Consider the following 19,890-nt stretch of genomic DNA (forward strand, 5'->3'; position numbering starts at 1 on the left):
TGAAGTGAAAATTTGCATCACTGGCATTATTTTGAAATTTATTTGCCTCAGTGCATGATTTTTCGTCATTTTTTTGAGGTTATGGCTCAACCATGACGTGATCGGTGATTTTTGATACCGCGTTTGAATTCAGCGCCCCAAAATCCATAGGAATACGTGTGTCTTGTTACCAGATCCGCACACTTTTTGTTTGTGTGGCTGTGTAATTGGAAGGGCAAGTTTAATCATTTTGATTCATATTACATCACATCCTGTGGCGTTTGATTTGATTTGAAGTCTTTTTTTTTTTAAGTATTTCAGGTGTGATGTCATCGAAAAAGAAGTCAGAATCATTAAATGTTGAATCAATAGGGGTAGTGGAAAATGATTATGATAAGTCTGAAACTGGCAACGTAAAAAAAAGTCTTTAACAGTTCATTAGGCGGGAAATTACTATCTATAGATTCGTGCTTGGGCGGGATAAGGTGTAAACGTCTAAGAAGATGCCAAATATTCTTTTTTTTGTGTCTATGTGCAATCTTGTTATAATTGTATCGATTAAACGCAACTCGAATCTTAGTTTGAACTAAGTTCTTGAGTTTACGAAATTCAGCTTGTATCATACTGCTTTTGTTCTTTTTGCAAGTCGGCGCTTGCCATCATGATCCCTCATCAGATTTTTAATTTCAGGTGTGATCCAGGGGACAGCTTTATTAAAATTTTTAGGAACGTGTAGCGGTGAAAATGTGTGAAATGCAGAGACTAGATAATTAATAAAAGCGTCAATTTTATTATTTATATCTATATCTAGTAATATTTTTTCCAATCATACGTCATTAGGTGTTCGTGAATGCATATTCATCAATATTAGAGAGATTCCGCACCAGCCTTTGGGTTAGTATTGAATTTGAATTATAGGAAAATTTAAAGGTAATGTTAATCAAGTCATGGTTAGAGAGAAAAGGGATGGCATGTTGTTCGTGGGAGACAACCTTATCAATATCGTCTACAATCATTATGTCAATATGAATACTGGAACGATCAGTATGATGAGTGGAATCGTGAGGTACAATCGAGTCCCCCGAAGAGTACACGAAAGATGTAAGACATTTAGTATGATTAGAAGTGAGATTTAAGTTAGTGTTAAAGTCTCCAGTGATGATAATTCTGTTAAAGTTAGGAAAAAGTGAACAAATTACTGATTCAAACTCTGTACCATAGGAGGCATTGGGTGGTTTATAAACTACTCACTCTAAAATACTGTCAGAAGCTGACTTAATTTCAACAAAGAGAAATTCCGTAGTGGGATAAGTTGCCACTGGACTCACTTCAACCACAGTCCCACTCAAACTGTTATGCAGAAACAGACAAACTCCACCACCCCTTCTCTCGTCTCTGTCTCTTTGAAAGAGCGAATAGTTGTCAATTTCAACGAGGCTAGAAGATATATTTGGAGTTAAGCAGAATTCAAAAACAGCTATTATATGGTAGGAACATGTACTGAAAAAATGTTTAAATTCTAGAAAATGTAGATTTGGCGCAAGACTGAATTAGCATAGTAATAAATATATATTAAAGCGTCAAATTGAGATAGATAATCATTCAGAGGCACATCACACAATATGGCCAACATGCAGTTAATTGCCATATGAAAGAATATATAACTTAATATGTATAAATAAATGCTGTATATTTACTATAAGTGTTTAAGCAGGTGAAACAGAAGTGTCAGAAATAACGCAAGGAAATTTAAATACTTTTCTATGCAAATAAACAAGAAACGCAAGGAAATTTAAATACTTTTCTATGCAAATAAACAAGATTGATTGAGAATACAGAGTCAAAATGAGTGAAATACATGTTGTTAGATAGGAGTAGCACTTGAGAAAAATTAATGCTAAAGTTAGTCGGAGAAAAGTTTCAAAAAAATATTGAACTTAGGCTGTTATTGCTATTGTAGTCCCTCTACAGATAGTAGGGTTGCAAGATGTATTCTCGGTGAATCGTCCTTCTTACGGCAAAAAATTCTTCCACCAGAAATCCAAAGATATTTGATTTTCTTGTCTCTTCGGAGACCGAGAGCAATAGCATAGATTTTGCGGTTGAGTGGAGTTAAAACCTCGCGAAGGTAAATAAAGGGTTTCTCATTTGCGGTCCATCCCAAATTCGAGGTAGAAAAATCCCTTTTGACTACGTCTCTCGATCATTTTATCGCGTAGGTCCTGACGGTTGAATTTGACTACAATGATCGGTGGGGTAGTATGATGAGAGTGACGGTGCTTTGATAATACGGTAAATATTGACAACGTCATCCTTAACAAGAGGTACATCAAGAGCCCTGGCAATCGATTCTACGTTGGACATAAGGTCCTCGTTTGACTTCATGAGAAGACCATGGATTTCAAGGTTAGTATGTAAAACCGCTTGAGAGTGCAGATTCTGCGCGTGCTCAAGTGCAGCCACTTTCATCTTAAGTTCTTTTACTACCTTCTTAAAGAGGCGAATTTCCTCAATTTGCACTACAGAGCAGGCTTCGAGAGAATCTATACGAACGGTGTTATTGGTGAGGTCAGTCTTCATTTACAAAAGGGTGGAATTGAACTTTTCATTAAATTCCTGTTGTTGAGTTTCGAATTCATTAAATCTCGCTAAAATCTCACGAGATTGCGCAAGGGATTCACTTTAGGCGTCCGAGACCACTTGAAGTAAAAGTTCATTGACACCCAGAGGTAAAGCGGGTGGATTGCCAGGAGTGGGAGTAAAGGGTACAGAATTTGCACTACCAACGTACCGAGAATCACAGATCTCTTTATTAGCACCAGGGTTGGTATCCACTGCCGCAGAGGTGGCACTAGTAGTTAAAAAATTACATCCCTTGCAGACATAATCCATATGGCCCTTTTTAGGTTTTTTAAATGCCTTTTTTGCGATACCAACATTAGCACAGGTCAAGTGAATGAGACTGCCACACTTCACACATGCTAGAACCTCAGGACCACCCCTAGAAATTACTAGGTTGCACTCCGGACACGCTCGCATGTTAACGTAAATCATACGTAATAAAAATAACTATAACTGTTGTAAAAAGTTTGCACAGATTGGCAACAATTAAACGAATTAACGCAAAATTAAAAGACACAAACAAATCGGCCACAATCACTTTTACAACATACTAATTTGAAGCACAAAAAAAACTGAGACCGTGTACCGGGTCGAGCACCAGATAGTTTAATACGTATCATACGGGAACTTTTAAAAAATTTAAATTTTGTGAATAATGAAAATGGTTCCAAATGGTTAGGCGACGACCCGGGTGCACCAGGTCGCACCCCAGGTATCTTAGCACGTATTCTTCGAGAAATTTTTCAAAATTTAGATTGTTTTAACAGCCAAAAGAACTAAAAATTGGGAGTCGACGATCCGGGTGTATTAGGTCGAGCACCACGTAGTTTAATACGTATTCTACGAAAACTTTTAAAAAATTTATATTTTGTGAATAATGCAAACAGCTTCAAATGGTCAGTCGCCTACCCGGGTGCACAAGGTGCACCAGGTATTAGAATACGTATTCTACAAGAACTTTAAAAAATTTAAAGTTTGTGAATAATGAAAAACATTCTAAATTTTAAAAAAAGTTCTTGTAGAATACGTACTAAGCTACCTGGGGCGCGACCTGATGCACCCGGGTCGTCGAATCACCATTTGGAATTGTTTTCATTATTGACGAAATTTAAATTTTTTTAAAAGTTCTCGTGGAATACGTATTATACTACCTGGTGCTCAATCTGGTGCACCCGGATCGTTGACTCACAATTCTTAGTTCTTTTGGCTCTTGAAACAATCTAAATTTTGAAAAAGTTCTCGTAGAATACGTACTAAGATACCTGGGGCGCGACCTGGTGCACCCGGGTCGTTGAATCACCATTGGGAATGTTTTTCATTATTGACGAAATTTACATTTTTTTAGTTTCCATAAAAAAAACGTTTTAAACTACTTTGTGTTTGACCTGGAGCACCCAAATCGTCGACACATTAATTTTAGTAATTTTGGCTGTTGAAACCATCTAAATTTTTAAAAAGTTCTCGTAAATACGTGCTAAAACGCCTGGGGCGCAACCTGGTGCACCCGAGTCGTCGACTGACTATTTGGAATTGTTTTCATTCTTCTCAAAATTTAAATTTTTTCAAATTTTTCGTAGAATACGTTTTATACTACCTGGTGCTCGATCTGGTGTACCCGGATCATCAGCTCACATTTTTTTATAAATTTTTGCTGTGTGAACAATCTACATTTTTTTTTAATTCTCGTAGAACATGTGCTACGCTACCTAGTGCGCAACTAGAATCCCCCGGATCGTCGACTCACCAATGGTAGTTATTTTGACAATTGGTACAATTTTAATTCTTAAAAAGTTCTCGTCGGATCGTTGACACACAATTTTTAGTAATTTCGGCTGTTGTAACAATCTAAATTTTAAAAAAGTTCCCGTAGAATACGCGCTAAGATACCTGGGGCGCGACCTGGTGCACCCGAATCGTCGACTGACCATTTATAATTGTTTTCATTATTGACAAAAATTAAATTTTTTTAAAGTTCTCGTCGAATACGTATTATACTACCTAGTGCTCGATCTGGTGCACCCGGATCGTTGACTCACAATTTTTCGTAATTTTAGTAGTTAAAACAATCTAAATTTTGAAAGAGTTCTCGTAGAATACGTACCAAGATACCTGGGGCGCGACCTGGTGCACCCGGATCGTCGAATCAGCATCTACCATTGCTTTCATTATTGACGAAATTTAAATTTGTTTAAAGCTTTTATAGAAAACGTTTTAAACTACCTTGTGTTCGGCCTGGAGCACCCGGGTATTCGAAACATAATTTTTAGTAATTTTGGCTGTTGAAACAATCTAAATTTTGAATAAGTTCTCATAGAATACGTGTTAAGATACCTGGGCGCGACATGGTGTACCCGAGTCGTCAACTGACTATTTGGAATTGTTTTCATTATTTACAAAATTTTAATTTTTTGAAATTTCTCGTAGAATAAGTATTATACTACCTGGTGCTCGAGCTGATGCCCCCAGATCGTCGGCTCACAATTTTTAATAATTTTTACTGTTTGAATAATTTAAATTTTGAAACATTTCTTGTAGAATACGTGCTAAGCTACCTAGTGCGTGACTAGCTTCACCTGGATCTTCGACTCACTAATTGTAGTTATTTTGGTAATTGGCACAATTTAAATTCTTAAAAAGTTCTCATAGAATATGTACTACACTATCTGGTGTGCGAAACGGTGCACCCGGGTAGCGAACTTACCATTTGTTGTTCTAATTTGTCTCTTCAACAGGCGTCGAGATATCCAGCTACTAGACTTGTATTATAAAATTCCAAACCATGTAAGGTAGCATACCATTGCTAGAATTTGGAAACTACAACATTGTGTATTGCAGCGTTACCTTACGTTTCGGAAATAACATTACAATACATGTAGTGGAAGTTTCCAACAAACATTTTTAACAGTGTACTTTCGTCGGGCCTGTGTCCTGTGGGCTATCATCATTTTACGGATTTCATCTGACATTACATTTTTAACATCTATCGGCCCTCTATGATCGTGTTTGCCTTCTTTTTTCCCCTTGTCTTTCTCCTGCGCTCCATTCTGATATTTTCCCGAATGGTGTCCTGAACATTTCCGTATTTTTTAAGGTGTTTTTAAGGTCTGATATTAGAAAATTTCCGGAATTTTCCGGTAGTTTTTGGCGATTTTACCATAAATTTGTAAAAATGTCCGGAAAATTTGTTTTTATTGTTTTTTAAATTAAAAATATCCTGAATTTGCTAGAAAAACATCGTGCGTATCAGGTTCTGAGAGTAGGCAGTTGTAACTCTTGGGAAGCAGTACTTGCCATCGGCTCATTTTTGGGTCGTTTGCGGTTCACTCAAGGCTCGCTTAAAACTATCCTTCGATTCACCTCTGGCACGTAAAGCAAACCTCACACTCGTGTGGAATTCCCTATTTTCCGCACTTATAGCACAATATACTATTAAAATTGAAAAATATGAGACACATCAATAAAAATGTTGGAGAAATTATCTGGGGAATTAAAAAATGACATGAAATGAGAATCTTTTTGTGATGTAATGGAACGAGTATTGCATAATTAACTCGGGTGAACCCAGGATTCAAGTACCGAGGTGGCGTTGCGTTTGTGGCCCGTCGTAGTTGATCGTATCGTGCCGCGGGTGATTTTAAATTAGAAAGTTAACTAGACGCGTTTCACTGTCTTTTATGTCGCATGTCCGTCCGCACGATCTTTTAAGCAGGCACTGGAGCTACGTAAGCGGTGCCGACACCGTTCACCATTATCATGCGAACTAATTAAACTCCAATCGATGATAACACTCTGAGGAACGAGCGGAAGCGCAACAATTGTATGTGTATGGACACATCAAGATTCCAGAGACAAATCTCGTTCACAAGCACTAGTGAGGTTTGAAAAATTACCCGCAGTCTTTATTTTCCATAGAAATAATTGGGAAAGGCGATATTGGAAATAAATTGTACTTGTCGATTTGTACATATGATGTTTGGAAAATGTCGTGCGTGCAACATCCGAATTTCGGAGCGAGTGCCAAACTACATGCCACCTCTGGCGAGGCATCTCTTCTTATAACGTATCTACAGAATACACATGATTTTCTATGACTATCGTACATTAGAAAGAAAGATTTCCATTCTGCAGACAAAGTCCCATTAGGCAAGATTTAGAACACAGATTTAGAGTCCCACGACGTTGACAACGGATTTTTAAACCTACTCTGTAGAGCATTCTCGCACTTGTAGATATCTTTATTTTATGCCAGCCACTTTATTTCCTGAGGTATCAGATAGCTACTTTAAAGGAGAAAAGATCCGTGTGGTTGCTCTATCCCTGCTAATCATTCGGCATTATTTTTTGTTGCTATTGTGAATGTAACTCCATAAAAGAATAGAGCAAGCAAATCACACAAGAAAAATAAAGGATGATGTATTCTTTAGCTCTATGTCCCAACACACAAACTTCCAAACCATATACGGCCCGAAACCATACATCCCGAAAAGCAAGGCCCCAAAAATAACGAAACCCTGAGATTGTTAGTACTTCTACTTTTCAGTTCAGCGTACTATTAAAAAAGATATACATTTTGAGCTCGATAGATTTTTTTAAAAAACTGTGCCCAATATCAGGAGCTGTAAACGGTACGATGAGCCAGTATCTGTGAAGTATACAAGGCCTAAAGACAGTAAATAGAAAACTCTTTGAGTTGGTAACTGGGTAGAGGGCATGGATAATGGGGCATCCTTTCGAACCTAACCCGTTAGCATCACTTCAGGCCCATTGCGCTGCTCTCATAATGTTAATTCGACATCATTGGACGGCTAGTATTCGTCCTGCCAATGAGCCTAAGCGCTTTGGTCAACTCTTATCCATATTATCTTGCTGCTGTGGTCCCGCAAAGTATATATTTAGTTGCCGAAAATCAGCGGTAGGCTGACAAAGGCAAATATGTTCTAGAAATAACCAAGGGAGGGACCAAATTGAAACAAACAGTTTGACATTCACTGTAGTTGTGAGATCAAGTGATAATGTGAATAGTGTTCATAAAGGGCTTCCATTGATTATTATGGCATTATAAGGAATAAGCATTCTCACCTCTGCCACCGGTACTTTTAAGTCTGAAACAAAAAAACGAACAAGTCTTTTATTTTTGGAGTAACGTTTTCTATTATACAGGGTGTCTAAAAAGTCCCGGGATGATTGGATATTTCCCCAGGTAAAATATTTTTCAAAAAAGTGAAGGTCATTCCTGAAGTATATTTCAATGAGGTATTCAATGGTGACCTTCATTTTGACCTTGAAGTTGACCTTCATGGCTTTTAGAAGGTCAACTTTGTTTTTTCAAATGGAAACCTCCCTTTTTACATCTACAATCGATAGAGCGGAAAATTCTACGTTCAGGCACGTACCCAAGTCATAGGTCAATTATAACGTTCAAGGTCAGTTAGAGGTTATTTGAAATTAACAAAGTTTTCCAAGAGGTCAGTGCAATTCCTAAAGTAAATTTCAACGAGAAATTCATTGGTGAGCTCTGTATTGATCTTGGTTATAGCGTTTTGAATACTGTAAAATCATAAGGACATTTTTCATTAAAACTTCCAGGTGTTCTGGTGAGAGTTCTGTTCCTCCCCGAAGAGTTATAGAGTCCTATACCGTTTTTTGATACCTATGTCAATACCTAAGGCGATACCATAAGTCTTATACCTATTTTTCATATGAATATTACGAATCGAAACTAAATTTACGTATTACGAGTAGATACTTACTATCTTTCGCTAAAAGATCATTATGGCGCAAGCTAAAGTTTCTGAACGAGAGAGGGTATCTGTATTAATGACGCGTCGTTGGAGAAATCGAGTTCGATCTTATGATCAAGTTCGTTTGCTTTTTAATCGCATTTTTCGTAATGAAGAAGGGTTAAATCTTGTCTCAAAATCAACAATTGAAAGAACTGTAAGGCACTTTATGAATCATGGATCTTTCAAGGACCTTCAGAGAACAAGTCGGCAAAAATCTGCAGGATCTGAAGAGCTGCAGATGGACATAGCCAAAGCATTTGTTGAAAACCTACACATTAGTTTACGCCCAGCTAGTGATGAGCGTGACGTTGCTCGTGAGACTGTGTGAAATATTTTTAAAAGCATTAATTTCTATCCTTACAAAGTTCATCTGGTACAAGCAGTCAATTAAGACGATCCTGATCGTCGGGTTGAATTTTGTGAAATTATGATGGACAGAACTGATAGAGATCCTCTTTTCTTGTACAATACAGTATTTTCAGATGAATCTACTTTCACCTTAAAAGATGAAGTTAACAGGCCAAATTGTAGATATTGGTCCGACACAAATCCTGATTGGATGTTGGAGAGTCACACACAATATCCATAAAATATTAATGTTTGGGCCGGTATCTTGAATGATACATTTATAGGCCCTTTCTTCATCGATGGTACTCTCAATGCCCGTGCACATGAAGAGCTTCTCAGAAACCAAATTGTACCAAGAATAAGGGAGATTACAGGCGATAATTTTCAAAATATTTGGTTCCAGCAAGACGAAGCAGCGGCTCATTACGGCAGGGAGGTTCGAGCATATTTGGTTACTCAGTTCCCTCAAAGGTGGATTGGAAGAAGGGGTGAAATCGAGTGGCCTGCTAGATCTCCTGATCTGACGCCCGTCGACTATTTTTTTGGAGGTTATTTGAAGAGCAAAGTATACTTAACGCAACCTCAAAGCTTAGACGAATTGCAGAATCGGATTCTGCAACAGGCTACTTTGAATGATAAGGAGATGATTCGTAATGCGTGAGAGGCAAGGGGACTCACGCTAATCAAGCACCCCGAAACGTCAGAGGCAAGGGGACTTACGCTAATCAAGCACCCTAAAGGGAACAGAATTTACTACGTCCACGTCGTTGTTCCTGAGTAATGCTAAACGTAAACGTAAACTGCTCGGAAAAATCCTTGAAAAAACCTTGAAGATCATCACCAAGATCAATACAGAGCTCACCAATGAATTTCTCGTTGCAATTAACTTCAGGAATTGCACTGACCTCTTGGAAAACTTTGTAAATTTCAAAAAACCTCTTACTGACCTCGAACGTTACAACTGACCTATGACTTGGGTACGTACCTGAACGTAGAATTTTTCGCTCTATCAATTGCAGATGTAAAAAAGGGGGTTTAAATTTTAAAAACCAAAGTAAACCTTCAAAAAGCTACGAAGATCAACTTCAAGGTCAAAATGAAGGTCACCATTGAATTCTTCTTTGTAATTTACTTCAGGAATGACCTTCACTTTTTTGAAAAATATTTTACCTGAGGAAATATCCAACCGTCCCGGGACTTTTTAGACGCCCTGTATATAATTATAAAGTTTAACCAACGTGTATCATATTTGAATTTAACGTGTTAAATATTGAGATTCCAAGCGACTTAGGTAAGAGAACGGTGGAAATTTAAAATGATTGGCTTGATACTTTCTTAAACGATAAGTCGCGTGAATGAGAGGTAGCCATTCGTGTTTACTCGCGACTCAGATCTGTTTAAAATATCGTGCAGTTGGTTTCAGTTTCAGAATTATCGGGTGGCCGATGACTGCTCGATACGAAAGAGGTTTTGCCAGTTGCGATTTATCCTCTTGCCGTACCAGCGATATTTTTTTTCGCCTTCACAAACATAATATGATGGGGCGATCGTTAATAATGTGAATAAATATAGCTAACCTCCTACACGTCAGGCTAATGTCTAAACTTTAGGTACCAAAAGATTCCGCATGTCTAACGTCCGCTCAAATGCCTGAATGATTATATCGAAAAGGTTGTTATCTTTTATCTGCATATGCTACGCCATTTCGTTCGGTTTTGAAATCATAAGTTGACTTGACTTCCTGATTGATAGGGTGTCAGGCCTTCATCTGACCACAAGAGGTTTTACATCTTGGTTCTTACACTTTCACACGATAGGCTAAGATCTAGGGTTTATTTAGGCGTTCTTTGAATGTAAAAATGAAGACAAATTGATATTTGCAACTTTAGTATAATGGGCAATAAAGTAAATTTGAAAAACTATTATTTATATTATATTGAGCGCATGAATATTATTTGAATTAGATCACTCAATCAGTCGTCGATTTGAAACGTCAGTTACAATAAAAACAAACAAATATTAGTTAAACGTTTCGGTCCTGAGTTTGGACTCTCTTCAGTAAATATTTTATTATAGTCAAAATCTTTACAAAAAGTTCATTCCAAATATTTTAAGTCCAAAAACATAACATTAATGATTCAATATATAAAAATAAATTTATGTGACATTTACAGGCATGATAAGACGTGAAATTTTTAAAAATTGTTTAAAAACATTTCTTTTTTATATTAATTAAAAACATTTTTCCAGGTTGGCAAGATTTTAAAGACCCAACCGGTCACCAACCTGGCTCAAAGTCTACTCACTCAACGTCTACTTTTTGTGAAGATTTTGACTATAATAAAATATTTACTGAAGAGTGTCCCAAATCAGGACCGAAACGTTTAACCAACATTTGTTTGTTTTTGTTGTAACTGACCTTTCCAATCGACGACTGATTGAGTGATCTAACACAAATACAAGGTCGAGACTGATTTATCAACATTATTTGAACGATATGATAATACGCTATAATAAAGATGAAGGCAAACAAAAATTCGTAAATATTAAATTTAGGGAGAATAATGCCCTAAAATGGTAAGATGGTACCATTTCATGACTCGTCCCACTAATACCCGTTTTACGGTAATTCAGAAAAGCAGAAAATAGGGTAAATTGCTATTATATCAAATTATTTTCGATCAAATATAAAACAAGAAAATGCATGCAGTATTATCTACAATAAACTGAGAATTCCGGTTCTGTTAGTGCTTACTAGGATTCTATCGCTCTATAAGTAAAAATGAAGTGTGAATCTAACTCTTATTTCAGGGTACCTTGTCGTGTGAATGGTACCACTACACAAGATATCCCTTCCTTCGGATTTGGGGTGCAATCGACAAGTTTCGAACCACAGCTCCGATCGAGATGGAACCCCATCTTAGGAACCCCATCTTAGATTGATCTAAAATTGTCGTGGTATTTATTTAAGGGCACGTGATACTTAGAAAATTGTCGTTTTTACCAGTTTTAGGTCCCCCCGTATTTTTTTCTAGAATAATAAATATTTTGTCTTAAAAATTTGGGAAATGATAGCAAACATGCTAACGAACGTTCTCACACACTTTTTTTGTAGGTTAATTAAAAAAAGATTTAATTTAGCAAAATATGATTAATTTGCATAGCGCTTAGGAAATAGTATCGATTTTTTCAGTGTTAGATTCCCCCGGCTTTTTTCATAGGATAAAAAAAATTTTGCCTTCAAAATCTGGGAAATGATAGCAAACATGCTAACGGACGTCCCCACACACTTTTCTTGTGTTTTCTTTTCTCAACAAATTTTTAATATTGCTAACAACGTGCGTGTATATTTCGAGGTTATGTGTGTTACAATTCACCCGAGCGTTATTTCCAAACTACACAATATTTTTGGCCGAAAACTTTGGACATACAAATAAACATAGTAACTAATCTCCCGCAATTAACCTTGTTTGCAGCCAATCAAAATGTTTATTTAATAAATAATTTTGCTACCCGTATGTATTGTTTTTATAGCATCTAGGAGCCATCCATTGGATCAATAATCTTACAGGACTTCTCAAAGTTTACTTCTATCTACCTTATCCAAAGCTTTTTCTAGATCAACAAATGCACAGAAAAACTTTTTTTTCTTCTCTCAAACGTTTTTCTGTGATCGGCCTTAAGCTAAATATTTGATAAGCTAAATATTTGATCTGTACATAATCTTCCTGGCATAAACCCACTTTGGACTTTCTAAATCTTTTCTTTTGCTATTTTTATTACCCTACGAATAACCATTTTGAGTATATTTTAAGTACGGCACTTAATAAGTTGATCCCTCTGTGAATATTTCAGTTGATTTTGTTTCCTTTTTTTGCTCAACTTGATGAATGTATCAAAATTTATTTTTTTCCATGTGTATTTTGTATTTGTTCGCAAAAATTACTCCTATAGTAAAATTGAAATTTTCATAGCCGATGGTAGACGTCAGATAAATTGACAGCGGTAACCCAAAAAAACAAAGTTTCGACTTTTTTCCCTGACCCACTCTCGTGGTACCCCAAAAAATCATCCATGAAAGTGTAAAAAAACATTGCAGACAATTGCTTTTAATTATTACTATTTTCATAAATGCTTATGAATAAATAAATTAAAGGTTTTATGTATTGGCTCATTAATTTTATATCGTTTTAATAATTTGTATTCACTTGGAAAATGTTATTTTTAGAAAATATCGCGACTCAAGGGTATTTTATGACTGCTATGGTTGAAACAATGAATTCGGGAAGTGTATGTTTTTATTTCAACTGTTTGTTTAATTGTTAAACAATTTATATTGGTTAAATTCAACTTCTTGACGAAAAAAGTTAAATGATCGTACCTTATTTAACAATTTATTATCTTATAACTTCGCAAATTAATGATATTTTCTCAATGCTTTGGCTTCATTTATTAATGCAAAGGGTGAATTTGTTTATTATAGTTTTCTATTGTTTAAAAACATTTGTAATTGTTTAAATGAAATAGTATATTATGATTTTTTTAATGCTATAGCCTAATTAATAAAATAGAATACTTATTCACTTTTTTTTAATTATAAAAAGATGGGGGGTTCCGCAAAAAATTATAACTTTTGATTTTTATGTCACCTTCATCTAGACATCTGTTTTACTTTCTTAAATTATTGAGAAAAAGATAAATAAATCGATTTCATAATAATAGTTTTACCTGAATCACGAAAACTTATACTTCCTGATTGTAAAAAGTTTTCCAGCCGTAATCGAAAGTGAAGGGGCTATAATAATAATAATAAATAATAATAGTCAATTAACCCGTTAACCCCAGGGGGAGGTCAATTTAACCCTGGCCGAAGTTTCAAATCGGTGCCATTTTCGAACCAAGCAAGGAGACTGGTTCTTACTCACACCTAACAAATTGTACTCAAGGATAGAATCCTCACGCAAAGTTTCGAATTTCTAGTATCCTTCAGTCAGCCATAGGGTTCAGTCAAAGTGCAGTTCGGGTCGATTTGACCCCCTCCCCCCTAGGGTTAACGTATGCATTGCGTCAGACCACACTTGGGGTATTTTTACTATTTTTCTTTTTTTTCTGTACTAGCAAGAGTAAGGTGAATGCACTTATTATTCCTTATAAGTCAAAGTATAAAAATTCATTATTTATCACATTTCAATTAAGTTAGCACGATAATAGGAGCACGAACGATAACAGGTGCATTTATCTTACAGTTTCACTTTATATTATTTCAATAAGAAAAATCATGGTCTTCTATGTACATATTTAGTTGAGAAAAGAATTTTTTGTTACTGTACAAATGGTTTTGCATAGAAGAATGTGTATATTTCTATCAAAACCTCCTACATTCACACCTAAAATAATGCATGAGTTAATGTTAAAAATTAAGCCTTTTAATTCCATGAAAATTTCTTGCAAAATATTTTCATTGAAAGCCAAACTCTTCCCCTTTAATTTCCTTTTTGAACCGTTCAATTTGATTAATTTGTCTCTGAGTTATGAATTAAAAAAAAAACTATTTTTTTAATGAGTTTATTTGTTTATTGTTCAATATATCATCAATAATTTTTTAAAAACACATATAGCGAAATTGTACCGTCAAGCACAAGGTTCAAACAAGAACCATGAATTTTTTCAGATTTTTAGGAACACTTTTTCAATTTTTTTAAAGCGTCGGGTCGATTTGACCCTCCCACCCCCTGGGGTTAAGTGGTGCAGAAAAAGCCCTGGGGTTAACGGGATGATAAATCGTATTAATAAATTGCATCAAATTAACTGATAACATCCTCATCTCATCAGTCACTTGACTTAGTCCTTGGCTATTATGAAAAACAGGGTTCACCCGAGTGAAAGTTTGAAAAAAACATAATAATGATGTAATATTATATAATAATAATAATAATAATTTATAATTGGTTGTTTAGTTTGTTACACGCTCGGACTTCACCTCAGAGGTCCGGGGTTCGATCCCTGTGCCAGTACCTCTGGAAATTTTTCTATGTACCTTTACCGAGGTTCTAGCTAGCCACAAAAATAAATTAGCAGAATCTGGTAGATCAAAAACGCTCAATTTCTATAAACAGACTGCTTTCGGCTGTTGAAATAGCTGCTATCAAAATGGTAGTGGGATAGCAGCTTCCTATTGATGAACTCGCCTTGGAAGATGTGGATAACGAAGACTTGATTGATGATGAAGGCATAGGTGCTAGGGATAATGAACATCATGTACCGGATCCATTAGAACCACATCCGGATATTACTAACGATGCTGTAAATAAGGAAAGCCCAGAAAAACCACAGCACCTGGAAAGGAATTTTGGTCATGCCTTACTAGAGTTCAGATATGTGGAACCAACACTAAGGCATTCTCTGCCCAAAATGAACATCACAAATAATCTGCGTGCACTAATAGCACATCTCGACAGCAAGGTTTTACCTTTGTAATTGAACGTAGTACAAACTGCGTTAGAGTTGCAAACTCTTGTATACTGTGCAGCTGTGGCAACCGTTAGAACGTTGGGCCGGAAAATTAGGCCTGCAAATGTAGTTTTTGTCCCAGCAAGGGATCGGGATCCACTATGGAAGATCAGGTTGGATATGGATGTCAACAAAGTAAGGGGCAAATTGGGTCGATTAATTCAATATAAAAAAGGAAATGGAACCAGAAAGCTGATAAACCATGTTACTAAAATCATCCACCCTCGGCACTTCGATATATTAACACCAGCAATATTGGATGAAATTTTAGACTCTCAACGACAGAGACTTGATGTTCTTATTACCAAACTGCGTCGGTAAAAGAAAAGTAGTGCACGAAGGCAACAAAATCAAAACTTTTAGACAGATGAAAGAAGGTTCTATCGTGCACTGAGAGCAAAGCCAAATAACCAGCAAGGCACCGAAGTCCCTCAATTGGAAGATATAACTAACTACTGGTCGGCTGTTTGGGGAAAAATGAACAGATGCAATTTGGACACTGCGTTATTCAAACTGGAGGAAGCAAGGGCAAGCAATAGCCATGAAGTGCAACTGAAAAACATCACAGCTTTAGATGTTTCAGCGGTCCTGAAAAGGGCAAGTAATTGGAAAGCTCCAGGTCCGGACATGGTGCACTACTTCTGGTACAAGTACCTGGCGAGTGTGCATCTTGCGTTGGCAAGGTGTTTTCAGAGGATCATTGAACACCCAGATCTGATGCTCAAAACCCATCTGACTTTCGACCGATAGCCTGTATTCCAACAATTTATAAATGTCTTACAGCTATCATTACAGGTAAGGTGTATTCTTATTGCGACGAGAATGACATTCTTACAGAAAAACAAACGGGATGCTATAAAAACTTGCAAGGCTGCAAAGATCTAGTCACTATAGACGCTGTTGCCATGACTCAAGCTCGTAAGCATCAAAAGAACTTACACATGGCATAAATTGACTACAAGCAAGCGTTTCCTTCCGTGCCGCATGACTATTTTCTTGAAGTCTTAAAACTTTACAAAGTCTGCCCACACATTATTGACTTTCTAAGCCACGGGATGAGGCTCTGGGGTACAAGAATCAAGTATTCTGATCATAAACAACCAAGGCTAACTATATCAATACGCTTTACGACAGGTATATTTCAAGGAGACTCCTTCAGCGCACTATGGTTCTGTTTAGCGTTGAATCCATTGAGCAAAACACTGAAAAGCATGTTTCATAAATTCAGAATTCATGATAATGAGGATGGTCATCAAGTGACCCATCTTCTTTACATGGATGACCTGAAGTTGTACGTTAGTTCAGCCCAGAAACTGTAGCAAGTGATCGATGTCACACAGCAGTTTTCTAATGATTTCCACATGGAGTTCGGACTAGATAAATGTAGAACAGTGCATTTGATCAGAGGGGAATTAAGACCGCAGAGTTAGAGAACGAGTTCGAAAATGACATTGAAGTAATGGCTGCAGGCGAATCATATAAATATCTGGGTATTCTTGAATCTAAGGGTATTCAACATACGATAGTGAAGACAAGCCTAACGACTGCCTTCACTACGAGACTCAGATTGATTATGAAGAGTTTTCTCAACTCGGCAAACAAAATCAGGGCGATCCATACATTTGCCATCCTTGTCCTCACGTACTCCTTTGGGCTTATAAAATGGTCTAACACCGACCTTGAAAAGTTAAACAGAACTGTTCGCGTAGAAATAACGAAGCACCGAATGCACCACAGAAATTCAGCGATTGAAAGGGTAGTTCTACCACGACGTTTAGGAGGTAGGGGCGTTGTAGATGTCAAAAAGCTGTGTGAGTCACAAGTTATACAGTTGCGAGACTATTTTAATAGCAAACGAAATGTTGCGCTTTACAGCACCATCCGTCAAGCGGATCTTGATTACACGCCCTTAAATTTTTCCTCAGATGGCGCCTTGAATATCAGAGCAGAAACCATAGAGGAATTAGAAATACAATGGAGGCAGAAAGCCATCCATGGCGAGCACTCCAACACGTTAGATCAAAATGAAGTGGATAGTGAGGCATCTAATATTTGACTAAGAAAGGGCCAGAGACGGAAGGATTCATCATTTCAATAAAGGACAAGGTTGTCAGTACCAGAAGTTATCGCAAACACGTATTATATCAAGACGTGGTTGACCGGTGCCGATTATGTGGAGATACCAATGAATCCATCGTTCACACTATTGATGGCTGTCGCGTAATTGCTCAGAGAAAATATACGCACAGACATAATGATGTAGCGGGCACTATACATCCACAACTTGCCCTAAACCTAGGACTCTTAGAAGAATGGATGCCCTTCTATAGATACATTCCAATGCCCGTTTTAGAAAGCAACAATTACATCTTATATTGGGATGTTACTATCAAAACGTATTATTACATCCGGATCAATCGAGCTGACATCGTGATGCTAGAAAAAAAAGGTGGAAGAGTCTACACCATCGACATTGCTTGTCCGCTTAATCGAAATTTGCAGTCAACCTGTACAACAAAGATCCACAAGTATAGCGAGTTAAGGCATGAAGTAAAGACCGTATGGAGGAATGTGAATCATGCATCTATTCATACCATTATCATTTTGGCTACAGGCAATGTGCACGCAAGATGCACTGAACATCTTGAATATTTAGGAGTCAGTAGGGTATTGGTAGCAGCTCCGAAGGCAGTTTTATTAAACACCTATCGCATTGTAAGAAACTTTCTTGGCCATCAGGAAGCGAGTGACTAAAAACCCGTGAAGTAGCAGATAATAGCTCTAAGAAAGCATCCAGAGGTGACTGTTGTCACCTCCAACGCTCGTGGCCACTCGTAATTATATACCTACAACATCATCGCTTATACATCATACGCTATGATGTATAACCGGGTTCACCTGAGTAAAAGTTTAATAAAACATAAAATAATAATCAGTTACTTGACTTCGACCGTGGCTATGATGTATAACCGGATTTACCCGAGTAAAAGTTTAATAAGAAAATATAATAATAAATAAACTATTAATTTTTTTTTTATAAAGTCTGTAAATATTTATGTATTTAGATTCTTCATATAGGATGTTTTATCCTGTGAAGAGAAGGTGGTTTTAATTTTATTTTTGCAACTGACCACGCATTGTGAATCGAGTCTCTTTGTATAAGATTTGACAGTTAACTAACTGTTTGTTCGAAACTCAAAAGTTGTTCCGATTCACGATTACTTCTCTTGAAAGTCTCAATTGCTGCAACAGACAATTGTGAAATTCAACTTCATTCCTACTACCGTGTTCTTTTCTTTCATCAATCCATCGAAATGGCAAAGTACATTCTAGTGAATTTTATGTTTTCCGAAATGATCAAATAACGTTGGGTAAACCTAATTCCCTATACATTTAATCTGCTATAGCTTTGATCATTTATAATTCAATTTCGGCATACCAGAATCTTCTTAATTATCCATGATGATATAATCTATTAATAAATAACGAGGAGTGATAGCTATACAGTGTACAGAGTTATTTATTTGAAAATTAGTTATGAACTGACAAATAAAAGTAAATGAACTTGACTAAATGTATCATGTGATCCGAATTTCATTCCCTTCATCTGGTTTTCGTTTATGTAGGAACATTCAAATTTAATTTTAAATTCCCAAATAAGATATCAATTAATTCCTTAAATGAGCAGAAATGAGTAAACTTCTGAAATATTTACAGCCGTTATTTGACATAACCATATATATGTAATATCTTGGATATTTCAGATGGACATTTTTGGATGTTATAGTGTAACACTTCATTTTTTAATATATATAGATGCTGACATTGAACGTCTAGATTGTTGTCCTATATTTAAACACATAATATGTTAACTCTGAACATCTAGAGATGTTAGTTTGAACATTCATTGTTCTCCGTGAAAATTAATGCAGTATATACGTTAAAGAAAAACAGTATCTTACCAAAGTTAATGTGCGTGATATTTTTATGAATGGGGACGTTCTCACAATTAGTGAATAAATTAAAATCTCACCTTTTAGTTAGGTTTAAAAAGTAGTTTGAAGAGAACTTCAAAACAACGAAAATGTCACTTTTAGCCTTTACATATGTATTTTTTTTTATTTCAAATATTCTTACAATAAATTTTCTTAGCAGGTTTAAAAAGGGACCACACTGAGTCTAAAAAGTTGCCAATTTTTGGAATCAAGATTCATCTACTCTTGAACTTTTACATCGGATACTTCCTATTAAATAAACTAGAGGTCAGAACAGAAGGAGATGAAAATGCTGCAGATAAGTTAAGAATGACTGAATTGTCGTCATTATGCTTAAAGAATCATTTTATATTGAATTTTTCTCTTTTAGAAATACATTTTTATAACTAAAAATTCTTATTCGGAAATTTTGATTTAGAAGAAGCCAGAAAATTAATCATTTTTAGTGATAAAAATAACTTACAATTACCAGGTGTATACATATGAAACCGGTATTTTTTCAAGAAAAAAACGCCTTTATTTCAAGAGAATGATAACAAATATTTTATTCTAAGTATGCGCCCTCGCTGGCTACACATTTTGTCCACGTCTCAGGCAATTTATGGATACCTTTCCAAAAAAAGTCTTCGTTTTTTGAAGAAAACCAGTCATCG

General features: G+C 36.2%; 1 protein-coding gene across 1 annotated transcript in view; it reads right to left on the reverse strand.

The window, feature by feature from the left end:
- LOC117176322 overlaps nucleotides 1-19,890 on the reverse strand; it is a 287,162-nt gene that overhangs the window by 46,971 nt on the left and 220,301 nt on the right. The window contains exon 4 of the mRNA XM_033366548.1: nucleotides 7,681-7,703. Coding sequence (XP_033222439.1) covers nucleotides 7,681-7,703 — 23 coding nt within the window. The remainder of the gene's footprint in view (nucleotides 1-7,680; nucleotides 7,704-19,890) is intronic.

This window comes from Belonocnema kinseyi, chromosome 7, assembly GCF_010883055.1.
Source record: "Belonocnema kinseyi isolate 2016_QV_RU_SX_M_011 chromosome 7, B_treatae_v1, whole genome shotgun sequence".
Lineage (NCBI taxonomy): Eukaryota > Metazoa > Arthropoda > Insecta > Hymenoptera > Cynipidae > Belonocnema > Belonocnema kinseyi.